Source organism: Pelodiscus sinensis, chromosome 22, assembly GCF_052426305.1.
Source record: "Pelodiscus sinensis isolate ZL-2025 chromosome 22, ASM5242630v1, whole genome shotgun sequence".
Classification (NCBI taxonomy): domain Eukaryota; kingdom Metazoa; phylum Chordata; order Testudines; family Trionychidae; genus Pelodiscus; species Pelodiscus sinensis.
In genome coordinates this window covers 16,490,389-16,506,632 of record NC_143073.1, presented here as the reverse complement: position 1 = coordinate 16,506,632, position 16,244 = coordinate 16,490,389, and the positions used below count along the sequence as shown (strand labels likewise).

Here is a 16,244-nt window from a genome sequence, read left to right as displayed (position 1 = left end):
GCTAGAAGGCCCTCCGAAGAGCTGTGGTCCTGGAGAGTTACAGGAGCCTGGGACCCAGCAGACTGGGGAGATGTGGGGGGAGGTGAAAATAGGGGGCCCGGGGGAAAAGGTCCGGAAGGAAAGAAGTCCCTGCCCTACAGGTCCCTCCCTGAACTATTCAACCCCCAGTCCCGGGCAGCATAAGTCCATTTCTCCCCCTCCCCCCTCTGAATTCCAGGGCTGGGGAGGGGGCCTTGACATTCTTTCCACCTTATGTGGGGGCTGATCAGAGGGGGAGGAGGGACCTGAACCACCTGAAGGTTTCATGCCCAGTTTATTTTTCACCTGTGGAGGATGCCTTTCATTGCTCTCAGGAGCCAAAGGTCACCTTGGACCCAGCCTGGTCTTTTGCTTGCTCTCCCTCCATGTTAATCCATAACCCAGAGCTGTACCCAGGAGTCCTGGCTCCCATCACCCCCTCCCCTGCTCCAACCCATCAGCTCCCACTCTTCTCCCAGAGCTGGGGAGAGAACCCAGTAGTCTTGACTCCCCCTCCAGTACCTAGTGCCCCAGTCAGAGTGTCTCCTACAGGCACCAGACAACTGGACGATTCTGACCCCACCACCACCTTTTCCTTGGAGCAGAGCCAGCCCCTGCCTAGCCCTGGAGCCAGATTGGAGCCAGTGGCTTTGGCTGGAATCTGTTTCTGTCTATCTGTCCAGAGCTAAGAAAAGTTGATGCAGGAAATGCTCTCACCTCACCCTTGGATGCACATGCTCAGTGACACTGCAGAGGGGTCCCCTGTTCCAGCAAAAGCAATGTGGAACCCTGAGCACGATAATGACCAACTACTGGATGTGGGTTTAAACTACTGGGCCAGAGCCCAGTTATTAGCTGCATGGTTGTTTGCATGTTCTGAAATACAGCCCAACTGGCCACCCCCATCCCAACCTCCATCCATCTGTGGGTATAAAAGCCCCTTTATTCATCCATCCATCCATCCACCCCCATACACAATCCCCTAACTTATCTAATCTATCCGTCCCCACACACCCCCACTATCCATCTGACTATCAGTCTGTCTCAACCCACCCACCTAATCACTCCCTCTCTTTCTCACTCTGTCTACACCCCCCTCCAACCTGCCTTCACCCAGCCCAGACCGGTGGCCCTGGCTTTGGTGAGCTGGTTCCGCTGTCACAGGGTGGGGCCAGGATCTGGGGCTATAAACCCTGGGCAGAGGGCTGGGTGCCAGCCAGTGGAGTCAAGCAGGGGCATGGGGCTGTGCAACTCCAGGAAGAAGGAATCCAAGGAGATGGCTATGGGGCCTGGACCCCAAGGGCAGCACCTGGACAGGGAGCTGCTCGGGGAGCCGTACCAGCAGCTCTTTGGCAGGGACCGGCAACTGCTGGGGTGCAAAGCTGTGCAAAGAGTGGGACAGGCTCTGAGACGTAAGGGGGCTGCAAGTTGGGAGTGAGGGGCATCAGCAGGGCTGGGGGAGCCCAGGGCTGGACTGGCAGGGGCTGCAGGTCGGGGGCGAGGGGCATTAGCAGGGCTGGGGGAGCCCAGGGCTTGACTGGCAGGGGCTGCAGGTCGGGGGCGAGGGGCATCTGCAGGGCTGGGGGAGCCCAGAGCTGGACTGGCAGGGGCTGCAGGTTGGGGGCAAGGGGCATCTGCAGGGCTGGAGGAGCCCAGGGCTTGACTGGCAGGGGCTGCAGGTCGGGGGCGAGGGGCATCTGCAGGGCTGGGGGAGCCCAGAGCTGGACTGGCAGGGGCTGCAGGTTGGGGGCGAGGGGCATCTGCAGGGCTGGAGGAGCCCAGGGCTTGACTGGCAGGGGCTGCAGGTCAGGGTGAGGGGCACTGGCAGAGCTGGGGGAGCCTAGGGTTGGGCTGACAGGGGCTATGGGTTAGGAATGAGGGGCACTGGCAGGGCTGGGAGGGAGCCTGAGCTGCAGGCTAGGAGGGAATCACATTGTTACAATCTGTATTTGGAGTATAAACAGGGTTGGGTGTCCAGCTTTTGTGGGGATTCAGGCTGGGACCGGTTGGGGTTTGGGTTTCCCAGCCCTGGTCTCATGTCACGGGGAGTGTGATACAAACACGCATCAGCCCTTGGTCAAGGACAGCAGCTGCCTTAAGGATTTTCCAGACCTGGACAAACTGGATCCCCTCTTAGACTGCTCTGGATGGGGGAGGAAGGGAATGGGGAGAGGAAAGGGATTCTGCAGCAAACTCCCTAAGCCCTGAAAATCTTTCTGCAGAAACGAGGTTGTGGGTCGGGAGTGAGGGGCTCTGGCAGGGTTAGGCAGGGGCTGCAGTTCGGGAGTGAGGGGCACCTTTCCTGTCCGTCTCTTGCAGCACTGGGTCTGTCCATCCGCTCACACATCCTGAAGCTGGGTGAGGATTGGATCTTCCTCTTCCTCCTGGGCATCTCCATGGCAACCATCAGCTTCGGCCTCGATGTCATTATCTCCAAGTTCCAGAGAGGTGCCTCACCATCCTACAGGACCCCAGAGCCATGGGAGTCACTGGGAAGGGCCAGGAGCCACAGTATAATGGAGATGGGTTTTAGGGTCCCCTGTGAACCTCAGGGACCTTTAGGGTCCCCTGGGAAGTCCCTCAGGCTACCCCCAGATCCCTGGCCTCTGTAGAGCCACCCATGGGGCATTGGGAAATGGGGGAGTGGCTGGGCCCTGCGCTGACCTCCCTTCTCACCTGCAGCCAACCTGTGGGTGTATGATGCACTGGAGGGGTACCGCGCCCTGCAGTATTTCTCCTGGGTCCTCTACCACATGGGCCTCATGATGGTGTCTGCTGGGGTTGCCAAATACATCTCCCCACAGGCTGCAGGTAGGTCTCAAGTTCCCCTGCCCTGGGAAGATGGCAGGGGGATCGCTGAGCCCTGGGGTTATGGGGGTCTGTGAACCCGGGGTCTCTCTCCCTGGGACCATGGGGGGCTGTGAATGTGGCATCCCCCTCCCCCAGGCCATGGGGAGCCGTGAACACAGGACCCCCCCCCCCAGGGTCATGGGAGCCTGTGAACACAGGGTCACCAGTGCCTTTGGGGACTGTGAACAGGGGATCCCCACAGCGTGGGGGACTGTGAACAGGGAGTCTCCGCCCCCAGGCCATGGGGAGTTGTAAACATAGAGTCCCCCCAGGGCCAGGGGCTGTAAATGTGAGATCTTCAGAGCCATGGAGGTCTGTGAGTGCGGGATCTCCTCTCCCCCGGGCAGGGGCTCTAACACTTACCCTGCAGGCTCTGGGATCCCTGAGTTGAAGGTGACACTGCGGGGAGTTGTGCTGAGCGAGTTCTTCACCCTGCGCACGGGGCTGGCCAAGCTGGTTGGGGTGATCTGCACCTTGGCTGCTGGGAGCACCATCTTCCTGGGCAAAGTGGTGAGTGTGGGGGGCAGCCAGAGGTATTGGGTGACACAGAGGGGTGGGGGCATAATGAGGCAGAATTGGGGGGCACAGAGGGGTGGGAGCACTGGGGTGGAATTGAGGGGCACAGAAGTGGATTCAGGGGGTAGGGCAGAATGAGGAGGAATTGGAGGTGGGGAAGGGTGGGGGGTCAGGGCGTGCTGTGGCAGAACTGGGGGCACAGAGGGGTTGGGTTGGAATGAGGAGGAATTGGGGAGGATTGGGGGCACAGAGGGGTGGAGGGGTCAGGGGGCTGCATGGGCCATGCTGACTCCAGGTCTTTCCACAGGGCCCCTTCGTTCACATGGCCACAATCCTGGCCACTCAGCTGGGCCGGGTCATGGTGCGGGTTGCTGGCTCCACCGAGGTGAGTCTGAGGGGGATTCTGGTTCTCTACCCTTGCCCCTCTCTCTCACCCCAAACTTCTCGGCCCCACAGCCTTTTCCCTGCATCCCAAATTGCCCTCAGCCCTCAACTCTGCCCCAGCCCCTCCCTCACACTTCATCTTCCCTCAGCCCCACCTCCGAACCACCTCTGTGCCCCCCACTCTGGCGTTCTGGGCTCCTCTTTTTCCCCAGCTCCCACTGTCATGCCTGATCCCCCATCTCTGCCCCCCAGAACCCTGCCCGCAAGTACGAGATGTTGGTGGCCGGGGCGGCCGTGGGGGTGGCTTGCTGCTTCGTGGCCCCTGTGGGGGGTGAGTGATCCCAAAGCACTTGGGGAGGCTGTGGAGGTGGTGGGAGACAGTTGGGGTACAGCCCAGGGTGGGGGCTGGTTTCCTGGTGACCCCAGGGGGCAAGCTGTTCTTGTTGGATGTGCCTGGGAGGAGATGGGAGTCAGAGGGTGCATGGGCCATTTGGGGCTGGAGCCTGGGGAACAAAGCAGAGGGCTTGTGGAGGAGCCGGTTCCTGGCTGACCCCTCCCCTTACTCCCCAGGGGTGCTCTTCTCAGTGGAAGCGACCGGCTCACACTTTGCAGTGCGTGATTACTGGCGCGGCTTCTTTGCCGCCACCTGCGCAGCCCTGACCTTCCGCCTCCTGCCACTGCTGCATGGAGAGAGCGGTATGGGGGCAGTATTGGGGCTGTGTGGGAGCAGAGTATAGTGCAGAATCAGAGGTATGGGGAAGCGGAGAGTAGAGGCAAAGGGGGGGATGGTGGGATGGGAGGAGCAGTTCTGGGAGGCTGGAGAAATGGGGTATGGGGTGAGGGCCGGGGGGGGGGTCTGGAGAAATGGGATGCACTGGCCAAGATCCCAGGCCCATGGGAGGCGGTGGGGGTCCAGGCAGTGGAGATAGGGGACCCAGCTCCCCCATACTAACCCACCCTCACCGGTGCTCCCCAGAGACGGTGGCCGTGCTGTTCTCTACCAGCTGGCGTGTTGAGTTCCCCTTCGACCTACCCGAGCTGCTCTCCTTTGCCTTGCTGGGGTGAGTGGGGGCACCCTGACACCCTGCTGGCTTGGCCCCACCCTTGGCCTATCTGGCTCTTCTGTTCCCTGCTGGCCTCAGCTATGCCCATTGTGGGTCCGCCTCCCTCCCATCCCAGGGGAAGGGGGGACACGGATGGGGTGGTGCCCAGATGCCTGGGTTTACCCTGACCCATGTCTCCGCAGGGCGCTGTGCGGGGCGCTCTGCTGCCTTTACCTCTTCTGCCATCGCAACCTCTTGCTGCTGCTGCAGGATCGGCCCCTGCCCCGCCGCCTGCTGGGCCAAAAGTGAGTGACCCCTGAGCTCCCCTTTGGTGCCTTGCCGCTCAGCTCCTTTTAGTCCCCCGGTGCCCCACAAGCTTGCTCAGGTCCACAGGACCAGGTGACGACTGATGGGGGAGACCAGAAACCCCTATCCCACAGCAAGGAGGGCACCCAGATATTTGCACCTCCATGCCAACCTCCTGAGCTATGGAGCTCTACCCCTGACAGCCCCTCTTGGCCCCCTATCCTTACATACCCTCTAGCTCAACCCCATGGCGCCTGTGTCCTCCCCCAACAGTCCCCTATCTCCCTGTGTCTCAACCCCCTCCAATACCTCCATATCCCCCTGACCCTACTCAGTGTCCCTCCCCCACAGTCCCCACCTCCCAGAAGCTGGCCCCTCCCCTGCCCAACCACCCATCGTCCCCCCCAGCCTCTTGTCTACCAGCACCATGCCCCTCCCTCACCCAGTGCCCTGTCTCTCTTAACCCTCCTTTTCATTTAACATTTTCCTAATTTTTTTCTCTCCATCTCCAGCAAAATCCTGCATGCGGGGCTGGTGTCCCTGGTGCTGGCGAGCATCACCTTCCCCCATGGGCTGGGACAGTACTTTGGGGCACGGGTGAGTACCCCTACCTTCCCCCCCATGCCAGCCTCTCCCCCCGCACCTAATGTCCCCTTGCTCTGTGTCCCCCCAGCTCACCATGAAGGAGCTGCTGGAGACCTTTTTCAACAACTGCACGTGGGGCCGAGCAGAGCTGGGGGGGCTGAATGCCAGCCAGCAGCCCCCCCAACCCTCCTATGCTGAGCCCTGGCTCCAGTGGACCCACCCCCAGATCTCCGCCCTTGAAATGCTAAGTTTCTTCGTTCTTACCAAGGTGCAGCTTGGGGGGTGTTGATGGATGGGAGGATGGGATGGGAGACAGGAGGCCCCATGTGGTATTACAGGGGGAACCTATGGACAGGGGGGCTTGGGTGAGTGGTGATGGAGTACTGTGGAGTGTTGGGAAGAGCAGTGATGGGGTACTGTGGGGTGTTAGTGTAGGGAGCTGTGAATGGGGGACTCCAGTTAGTTGTAGGGGAGTACTGTGTGGTGTCATGGGGGGAGCTGTGAACATGGGGGCTCTAGTGAGGGGCAGGTGGTGGCAGGTACTGTGGGGCACCGGGGGAGAGGAGCGGGTGGGAGAACTGGGCCAACTCCATGAATGGGGGCTCTGGTGGAAGGCAGGACTGGGATGGGGTACAGGAGGCAATGTGGGGTGTTGCTGGGAGCAGAGGGCTATGGTAGGTGGATGGAGGGCTCAGGTGGGGCAGTTTCATTTGCTTGCTTTGTCCCAGTTCTTCATGTTGCTTCTCGCCACCACCATGATTGTCCCAGCCGGCTACTTCCTGCCTGTCTTCGTCTACGGTGAGAACCCAGGCATCCTGGCTCCCAGCCCCTGCCCAGGCTGCAGCACTGGCTGGCTCTGGGCTGAGGGAGATGCTGGGGGGGGGGCTGCAGGAGGGGGTGCTGCTCGGGGGACTCTGGCTTGGGCTTTCCCCATCTAACCACAGAGGGGGAGGGGGGCTCTGTATCCACAGGAGCAGGGCTCGGACGGCTCTATGGAGAGATCATGGCCAAGGTTTTCCCTGAAGGGATTGTCTCTGAAGGCATCCGCATCGCCATTGCACCTGCAGCCTACGCCTTGGCTGGTGCGAGACGCCAGGGCCAGGGGGGCTCAGTAGTGGGAAGAGGTGCTGGGGCTCAGAAGAGCTTTGGGAGGCTCAGGATGGCTATATGGGGAGCAAGAGGAGGAGGTTGGGGGCAGGCAGGCAGTGAAGGCAGGTTAGGCAGAGGGTTCAGGGGGCGCAGGGCAAGGCAGGTAGGGAAAGGTAGGATGGAGCTTTGGGGGCATCCGGGAGTCTCAAGGAGGCAGGGTAGGTGGGGAGAGTTGGGAGGAGCTTTGGGGGCAGCTGGGGGGCTCAAGGGGACAGAGCAGGTTGGGACAGGTGGGAGGAACTTTGGGGGAGGCTGGGGGCCTCAAGGGGGCAGCACAGACAGGGAGAGGTGGGAGGAGCTTTGGGAAAGGCTGGGGGCCTCAAGGGGGCAGATGTTTGGTTGGGAGAGGTGGGAGGAGCTTTGGAGGTGGCCAGGGGGACTCAAAGGGGAAGGGCAGGGCAGGTTGGGCGAGGTGGGAGGAGCTTTGCAGAGACCTGGGGGCTCAGGGGTGCAGGCAGACAGAGTAGGGGGAGGACACTTAGACTCTGCCAGATGATCATCCCTGCCCCCCCCCCAGGTGCAGCAGCCTACTCAGGTGCAGTGACCCACACGCTCTCCACGGCACTGCTGGTATTTGAGCTGACGGGGCAGATGTCGCACGTGCTGCCAGTGCTCATTGCGGTCCTGGTGGCCAATGCCCTGAGCCAGCGCTGCCAGCCCTCTTTCTTCGATGGCATCATCATCGTCAAGAAGCTGCCCTACCTTCCCAAGCTCAGCGTGGGCAAGAGCGGGTCAGCCAGGGGACTCCCGCTGGGGAGTGGCAACCCAGGCACCTGGGTTCTCTCCCTGGCTCTAGGGGCATGGGTGGGGTGGCGGCTGGTGGGTTAGAGGAGGGAGCGTGGGAGCCAGGACTCCTGGGTTCTTCTCTCCCCGGCTCTGGAGGGGCATGGGGGCTGGTGGTTAGAGCAGGGGGGCTGGTAGCCAAGACTCCTGGGTTCTCTCCCCAGCTCAGATGGGGGGGGGGGGAAACAGTGGAGGCTCGTGGGTTAGAGCAGGGGGCTGGGAGCCAGGATTTCTGGGTTCTCTCCCCAGCTCGGGTGGAGGGACTGGTGGATTACAGCAGGAGGCTGGGAGCCAGAACTCCTGGGTTCTTTCCCTGGCCTTACTCCCCTCTGCCCCTGCTGCAGGGCCCATGACATCTACGCAGAGGATTTTATGGTCACAGATCTCAAATACCTGCCCCGGGACTGCAGGTACAAGGATGTGCGGGGCCTGCTCAAGAGCTCTGGCCTTAAACAGTTCCCCCTGGTGGACACCCAAGGTAAGTGCAGACTATGCCCCCTGGTCCCACCCCCCAACAAGCCAGCCAGCCCCTGTGCTGGAGCTGCGTGGGAGCCAGCACCCCATAGAGGGGACAGGCAAGTGTGATGTAGTGGGGGATCTGTGGGTTGCCTGCAGGGGGGCGCTCAGTGTCCAGTTTAACGCGGTAAGTAGAGAAGTTTGTTGTTATACAGGGACAAGCACAGAACTGAAGACCCCAGCGACTGGTGACCTGGTCACCCACTGGGGCCCTCTCCCTACAACCGATTGGCCTCCCATTGACCAGAACTGGCTGTGCTGCCCAAGCTGGGTCTCCCAGTCACTGGCCCCTGGGGGCTTCAGTTCTGTGCTGGTCCATGTAACATCAAACTCCTCCTCCTCCTCTTGTTGTTAAACCACTGAGTATGCCCCATGCAAAACCCACAAATCCCCTACTTTGTCACACCCCATACCCCATTCCCCACCCCCTGTTCTTGTTTACAGAGTCCAGGATCTTGCTGGGCTCCATCCGGAGGAAACACCTGGCCAAGCTGCTATCAGAGCAGCTGAGCACGGAGAAGCGATTCCAGTATTTGCTCCACCAGTCTGAGGTCAGCAGCATCGCAGAGCCTGTGAGTGCAACTGGCTGCCCTGTCCCAGAGGTGGCTGAATCTCAGTGTTAGGAGCGGGATCCTTGTGTAACCTGTCACCCTACCCCAGAATTGGCCGCATCTCAGCACTGGGCAAAAGGTCCCTGTGTAACCAGCCACCATGCCCCAGGGGTGGCTGCATTTCAGCACTACACAAAGTGCCATGGATTTGAGTCTGGAATTGTTTCCATTCCAGCTTCTAGGTGAGGATGGAGCTTTGGGGAGCCCAGAGGAGAAGCCAGGTGAGAGGCCAGGCACATAGGTTCCAGGAAGGGAACAGTTTAGGATTTTTGTGCATAGGGGGATCAATCTGGCCTTCCCCTCGCTGTGTCTGTCTCTTTTGCAGAAATGCCAAGGGCTGTGACCAAGCAGGGCGATGGACAGTCATTGAAGGAGGAGGTGATGACAGAGTCAGGGGGCTGGGAAGGTGTCCAGTGAGGGGGCCCTCCTTTGAGAGGGTGCAGGTGGGATGGGGTATTTGGCCTCTTGGATTGATTGCTCTTGTGTGAGGGATGGAAGAGAGTGGAGGGGATTGTGGGGACAAGTAAGGAGAGGCCTGTGGATTGCAGCTGTGGGACTGGGGGGCTGGGAAGGCTGTAGCACTCCCATCACACAGTGAAACCATGGGAGCTGATCCATGTCTCCCCCACACCCTGCAGGAGCAAAGCGCCCAGCTGTCTGTCAAGATGAAAGATGTCCGTCACTTGGTACGTTGCGGGTGGAGCAACCTGTCTGTGGGGACCCCCACCAAGTACCTTGGATGGGGGATGTGACCCCGCCAAGCCCACCCCTCCCGCTGTCTGCAGGACAATGGAAGAGATGGGGGTTTCAAATCTCCCCCCAGACTATCAGGGTGTGGACTCGAGGGACCCCCGAATATCAGGGTTTCAGAGTAGGGGGAACCCAAGTATTGGGGGCTGTATTCAGGGGACCCCAGAGTATTGGGGTCCAGATTGGTGGGAACAAAGAGTATCAGGGTTTGGAATGGGGGGCAGTTTCCCACCCCATATGCTTCTTGGGGTGTTCCCAGCATGATTTGTCCCATCTGCTAGCACAAAGGATGCTGGAAGGCAATTGATGATGCTGGAGCATAGCTGGTGTTCCCAGAATCCTTTGCATTGGAGCATGGCCAAAGTTCCCAGCATGCTTTGCCCCACTGCTTAGTGAGCCTAGTGCAAAGTATTCTGGGAGAACCCCTGAGGGGCAGATATTTCCCAGCATGCTTGGTGGGACTGGCACAAAGGACTCTGGGAGGGTGGGGTTGGATATTTCCCAGCATGCTGTGTGCCCCGACTGCAGGTGGAGGAGTGGGAATGCCAGCAGCTGCAGGGGCTGGTCCGGTTGGAGGAGCTACCCATCGACCCAGCCCCCTACCGGTTGCTGGAGAAAGAAACACTCTATCAGGTGGGTGCCCTTGCCTGGCGTGTCCTCCCAGCATTCTTTGCATGGTGGGCATAGGCTCCTGTGGGGGTGGCTGGTGTTCCCAGAAAATTTTGCAGTGATTGTGCTCAGCAGTGATACAAATGGTTCTGGGACTGGGAGCATGGGAGGGATAGAACTGGGCAGGCCATCCCAAACCCATTAGTATTGGTGCCAGCTTCAGCCAGGCACGGAATAGGTAGGGTAGACCTGAGCAGATCTCACATTTGCATGAATCTGTATATGAATAGGACTGTTGTTGGCATATGCTGCACACTTGGGCTATGTCTACACTAGTATGGCCATTCTTGTGCAAGAATCCGCAAAGCATCCACACTGCCCGCCCTCTCTTGCACAAGGAAATTTACAGTACGGCGTGGTAAGAGAGGCCTTCTTGCACAAGAGCTACGCTCTTTTTTAACTGGTGTAAGCCCTCTTGCGCAGCAGCTCTTGCGCAAGAGGGCAGTGCGGATTCTCGGCCAGGATTTCTTGCGCAAGAAAGCCCTATGGCTAAAATGGCCATCAGAGCTTTCTTGCTCAAGAGAGTGTCCACACTGCCATGAGCGCTCTTGCGCAAAAGCACAGCTCGCACATGGTAGTGTGGATGTTTTCTTCCACAAGACTTCTTACACAAGAACCCCTGTGCAAAATGTTCTTGCACAAGAAGCTGCCAGTGTAGACATAGCCCTTGGGAAGAGCAATTAGCATTTATGGGGGGAAGGACAATTAAATATTCAAATCCATCTGCAGGTCATTTGCATTCATACCTCAATATACTTAATCTTTGGAAGTAATGCCTTATGTATGTTGATAAGAATTTGCATATGCAATTAGAGAAGGGAGGAGATGTGAGTGAATTTACATATACAATTAGGGTGGAATGGGAATGATGTGTTAATTTGCATATGCACACAGGGTGGGAGGAGTTAGATAATCAATTTGCATATGCAATCAGGTCGGGAGGGGCTGGCACATTGATTTGCATATGCAATTATGGTGGAGAAGCTGATAAGTCAATTTGCATATGAAATCACTGGGATCTTTGTGAATTTGCATATACAATTAGGGAAGGAAGGGCTGACATCCATTTGTGCATGCAATTAGGGTGGGAGAAGGTGGCAGGTCTATTTGCATATTAAATTTGGTGGTGGATCTTGGTAAATTTGCATAGTCAATCAGGTGGGAGGGTCTGCATGTCAGTTTGCAAATGCCAGAAGGAGGAGAAATGGGCATACAGAGTTAGGGTGGGAGGCAGTGTTCCCGCTAACATTTTCTATCCTTGGGCTAGCTGAAATTTCTTTTGTTCAACACCAATATTGAGATAGTATGTGGATATGCACCACCAATAAAAGCAAAAAAACACACATTTTAGATGGATGGATGTAGAAGCCACAGAACAAATTAACACATTGCTTCAGGGTTTGAAGACAGATGCATGTTTCAAAGAGCTTGCAAATAAGGCTTCATCCTACAAAACAACTAGCATCCCACCTAGTACTTGCTACTTCTGACTCATAAGAGCCAGAACGCTTATGCAAGTCAATTTGCATATGAAATCACTGGGATCTTTGTGAATTTGCATATACAATTAGGGAAGGAAGGGCTGACATCCATTTGTGCATGCAGTTAGGGTGGGAGAAGGTGGCAGGTATATTTGCATATTAAATTTGGTGGTGGATCTTAGTAAATTTGCATAGTCAATCAGGTGGGAGGGTCTGGCATGTCAGTTTGCATATGCAATCAGGATGGGAAGATGCGATCTTCCAGAACTCTACCACATAGCAAAGATCTGGCCTTAATGCAATACAATTTTTCATGTATTAATTAGCAACACAGGATTTAAAAAAATAATTAAATTCAGAGTTTTAGATATATGCAACACTTATAAAATATTTTAATAGATTTTTTTATTCTTACCTTAAGCCATTAACACCTAGGTAAACTTTGTTTGAAATGTACTCATGCGGCTGCATCTAGACTGGCAAGTTTTTCCGCAAAAGCACTTGCTTTTGCGCAAAAACTTGCCAGCTGTCTACACTGGCTGCTTGATTTTGCGCAAAAGCACTGATGTTCTACTGTCCGAAATCAGTGCTTCTTGCGCAAATGCTTTGACGTTCCCGTTCGGGCAAAAGCCCTTTTCCAGAAATGTTTTTGTGCAAGAGGGCCAGTGTAGACAGCTAAAAACTGTTTTGCACAAAAAAGCCCCTATGGCGAAAATGGCGATCGGGGCTTTCTTGTGCAAAACCACATATAGATTGGCATGGACGCTTTTCCACAAAAAGTGCTTTTGCGGAAAAGCGTCCGTGCCAATCTAGACGCTCTTTTCCGCAAATGCTTTTAACGGAAAAACGTTTCCGTTAATAGCATTTGTGGAAAATCATGCCAGTCTAGACATAGCCATGCAAGTATTCTGGTACAAACACTCATCTTATGCAGCCAGCCCCATATCTCCTTTCTCAGGAGGCTTGAGAGTGCTGAGTTCCTGCCTTTCTCTCCTGGGGCGGATTGGACTCTCCAAACTTTCCTCTGCTCTGACTCCACTTCAGCCAATTACCCACCCACCCACTCCCCCCCCCCAGTCACTTATTGTCTCCTTATCTCACTTTTTATTACCTGCTCTGGGAGCTGCTCCATTTCAAGCATGGAACAGCCCAGTTTAACTGTTTGCTCAGCAAGATGACATATTTCCCCTGCCGGTCAGCTGAGCTTCTTGCCTGCATGAGAGCTTTAAACTTCTGAGCAGAGCTCAGAAAACAGCTATGCCATCATGCAGCCATGCAGCTTACTGGAAACTTAGGTGGGAGGGGTTGTGCATTTGCATATGCAAATGAGCACTGTCTGCACATTTGAGTTGCTTGCTCATTTGCATATGAACAGTATAAGTGGAGACTTATTTGCATACTCAATAAGCAATACTCATTTGCATGTCATTTTGGTCCTCTCCCCCCTGCCCCCCTCCCCATCACTGAGGTACAGGGAGCCACTGGGCCCTGAATCCCCATCCGCAGCCAGACATGACTCTCCGCCAGCAGGTAGAACAGATAATGTATTAGTTCACAGGGACACATTGTAAAACAGACTTGTTACCCCAGGAACCAGAAGCAGCCAATACAATTTGTCTTAGGGAGAGGGAGGCCCAGAGCCAGGGCCCTGGGTCCCCTCCCTGTCTCTTAAGTCAGCAGAGAATAATTCACACACTTAGCTACTGGTCCCTGCCTTACTGGCAGTCCCACTTCCTCCTTTGTCCAGCTTCTCAGGCAAAAGGTGTCCCCTGTTTTCACCTCATGTTCCAGGGACTCTTGGCCATTGTGAATGTGCTTGCCTGGGCAGCCTGGGGCAGCCTCCCCTCAGTGAGAGTCACACCCAAAATTCCCATCTCCATCGGGGCACTGGTGCAGTGCCTAGAGAAACTGAAGCATGCACACACAGAGTTACTACAGAACAGTACAGGACAATGGAAATCACATGCAACATAACAAAGTGAACAGAGCGAATAGAATCCCCACATTGTCACCCCCTGATAATGTGCCACCTGCTGCCAAGAGCCCCCCCCCCCCCCAGCCCCACTGTCCTGCAGTCTCAGTGAGGGCTGATCCCTAACCCTACCCTATTTTGATCCATCCTCCCCTCCTCAGTTTGTCTCCTGACATGCACACACCCATTTCTGCTCCACAGTGTTATGACCTCTTTAACCTGCTGGGACTGCGGACAGCATACGTCACCAACATGGGCCAGCTGGTTGGTGTGGTCAGCCTCCGAGAGGTAGGGCTGAAGGGTGGGAGGCACAGGGGGGCATGGGGTGGGGAGCACAGGGCTGTTGCATGGATCCTGGAGAGGTCAGGGAGCTCATGAGGAACATAGGGGGCAGGTTGCAGGGTCTACTGGGTCAGGGAGAGTCTTTGGGGTTCAAGAAATTCAAGGAAGGAGCCGGGGCAGCAGGTGGGGGTTATGGGAAATGAGGGGGTTCAGGGATTTGGGGGCTGAGAGGTGATGGTGTGGGGTGTGTCCCTGACGTGCTGCCTCTGTCCCCCAACCAGCTCAAAGCCGCTGTGGAGGGATCAGTCAAGGGCACTTTCGCCAAGCGCCAGCCCCATGATGAGGGGCAAGTCGAAGGAGACCCCGATCCCAATGGATCCTCAGCCTAGCAGGGACTGGAACATGCGGCCTACTCCTGATTCCACATTCCTCTGGAGCCCATGGGGGACAGGGCAGGGGGAGCTACCACTTAGCCCCTCTCTGTTTCTCTTGCACTCCAGCTACAATAGCCCTGGCCATTCCAGCAACCCCTAAATTATTAAACCTCCATTTTCTGCCCTCACTGAATAATGTGAGTAACTTTTGGCAGCTCCACTCAAAATCACCCAGTAAAGATCCAGTTACATTTTTTGTCGGTGTTTATTATTCCTCCTTTCTACATCTTTCTAGGGGGCTGGACGGTTAGAGCTGTGGGCTTGGGAGCCAGGACTCCTGGGTTTTCTGTCCAGCTCTGAGTGGGGAGTGGAGGCTGGTGGGTAGAACAGGGAGGTAGACTCCTGGGTTCTCTCTCCTGAATGTGGAGATGTGATGTAACAAGCTAGTTGATTCTGCAAGCAGGCAAAGAGACTCCAGCCACAGTCATGATGAAACTCATGGTCATCGTGGTGCCTGGATGTGAGATGATGCCATCATGTTCCTACACAATGACAACATGGTCTTGTGTTGTCACAGGTGCACTGTGGGATGATGTTTTTCCGTTGATGATATCGTAGGGTAGATGTAACCTCTCAGCATTGTGTTTGACATCAGGGCCTTCTGCTGTTGATATGCTGGAAGCTGTGTTTGGTCACTGGACACCCCAGTGACTTTGTGGCTGCATTTGGTGACATCATAGTCTCACATTGCAGCATAATGCCACAATATCATCATGCACCATCAGGAGTTGCCAGGAGGAGTATGTGGGGCTATGGTAGACTGAGGAATAACTCAGTGTCCTGAGATAGTGACCTAGGCAGCGGGGCCAGGTGGTGGCACTTTTTACTGATAGGGTTGCCAGGTGTCCGGTATTGACACGGACCGTCCGGTATTTTCACCTCCTGTCCAGTAAAAAAATTCAGAAAATACCAGACACCTAAAATGTCTGGTATTTTCTGATTTTTTTTTCCCGGACAGAAGGCGAAAATCCCAGGTGCTTACCAGGTTCCGCAGGGGAGCTGTCCGGCCCGGAGCAGGAAGACAAGATGGTGGGTGGCCGCCAGCAGCCTATTAGGGCCAAAAAGCCTCAAAAGAATTTCTTAAAGGGGTCACACTTTTTTTTTAATTAAAAAAAAATTTTTTTGCTCAACAACTTTGGTCTCCCCCTTTTTTTTCTCAATAGAATTTTTCCCTGGTGTTTTATTTTTTTGGGGGGGGGGGGGTGTTCAGTATTTTTTGTTAAGCCATCTGGTAACCCTATTTACTGAGGCAGCGTGACACAATGGCAGCTGCTGAGATAGTGACAACACAGGGCTGGGGTTGACATCGCAAGGTGACACAAGGACATCACACTGCCTTCTGGAGACGTTATCTGGTGAAGCAATGACATGGTGCAGATGAGATCACAGGGCAGGACAGTGACAGCAGAAAGCCATGTGATGACATCACGTGAGATTGATGATGTCATAGGGCTCGTAGTGACATCACATGGACACAGTGTGTGACAATTGCACCACAGGTCTTGGTGGTAAAGCCGACTGGTGACCTCACAGTTCGGGAGAGTGGTGACGTCACCGTCTTCTAAGGAGGGGGTCCATCGTTTTGTGAAGGGATCGTCACGTGACCCGAACGCGTGACCTGGGTAGTACGTCGGGCCAAGGCCGTCGTCCGTCACGTGACGCTGTGGCGCGGGGGCTGCTTTAGCCTCCCTGCGCAGGACTATGGTGGCGCCGGGAGGGGGTGGGGAAGGAGAGATACGCGCGCGGCCATAGCGAAGCGCGGGGTCACGCGAGCCGGGCGGCAATTTGGCTTCTCCCCTGTCATGTGGCTCCCGCGCTTCCCCCTCCTCTGCGGGCTCCACCCCATCACGTGACACCCTCCTCCTGCGGCCGAGCTCCTGTGTCACGTGGGCCCT

At 56.1% G+C, this 16,244-nt stretch overlaps 1 protein-coding gene across 2 annotated transcripts; it reads left to right on the top strand.

Annotated features, from left to right (window-relative positions):
* The first annotated feature begins 1,255 nt into the window (after positions 1-1,255).
* On the top strand, positions 1,256-15,150 carry LOC102446628 (chloride channel protein ClC-Kb-like). 2 transcript variants are annotated; one of them, XM_075907925.2, is made up of 22 exons: positions 1,256-1,430; positions 2,338-2,466; positions 2,701-2,829; positions 3,239-3,378; positions 3,692-3,769; positions 4,021-4,099; positions 4,339-4,464; positions 4,745-4,829; positions 5,015-5,116; positions 5,630-5,714; positions 5,791-5,970; positions 6,431-6,500; positions 6,674-6,784; positions 7,369-7,582; positions 7,979-8,112; positions 8,595-8,722; positions 8,937-8,982; positions 9,087-9,139; positions 9,400-9,447; positions 10,040-10,144; positions 13,835-13,921; positions 14,197-15,150. In XM_075907925.2, the coding sequence occupies exons 1-22, from the start codon at positions 1,256-1,258 to the stop codon at positions 14,302-14,304; spliced, it is 2,412 nt and encodes an 803-aa protein (XP_075764040.2). In that variant the 3' UTR covers positions 14,305-15,150. The 2 variants fall into 2 exon arrangements, with proteins under 2 accessions (XP_075764040.2, XP_089628735.1); XM_089772609.1 differs by having other exon boundaries at positions 1,266-1,430; positions 8,595-8,701.
* Positions 15,151-16,244: the final 1,094 nt, after the last annotated feature.

Bases quoted from the DNA above. Each gene is read 5' to 3' on its own strand.
- LOC102446628 (XM_075907925.2), top strand. From the start codon at position 1,256: ATGGGGCTGTGCAACTCCAGGAAGAAGGAATCCAAGGAGATGGCTATG. The intron at 4,830-5,014 runs GTGAGTGGGGGC...ATGTCTCCGCAG, and splicing joins CTCTCCTTTGCCTTGCTGGG to GGCGCTGTGCGGGGCGCTCT. The intron at 8,983-9,086 runs GTGAGAGGCCAG...TCTCTTTTGCAG, and splicing joins GAGCCCAGAGGAGAAGCCAG to AAATGCCAAGGGCTGTGACC.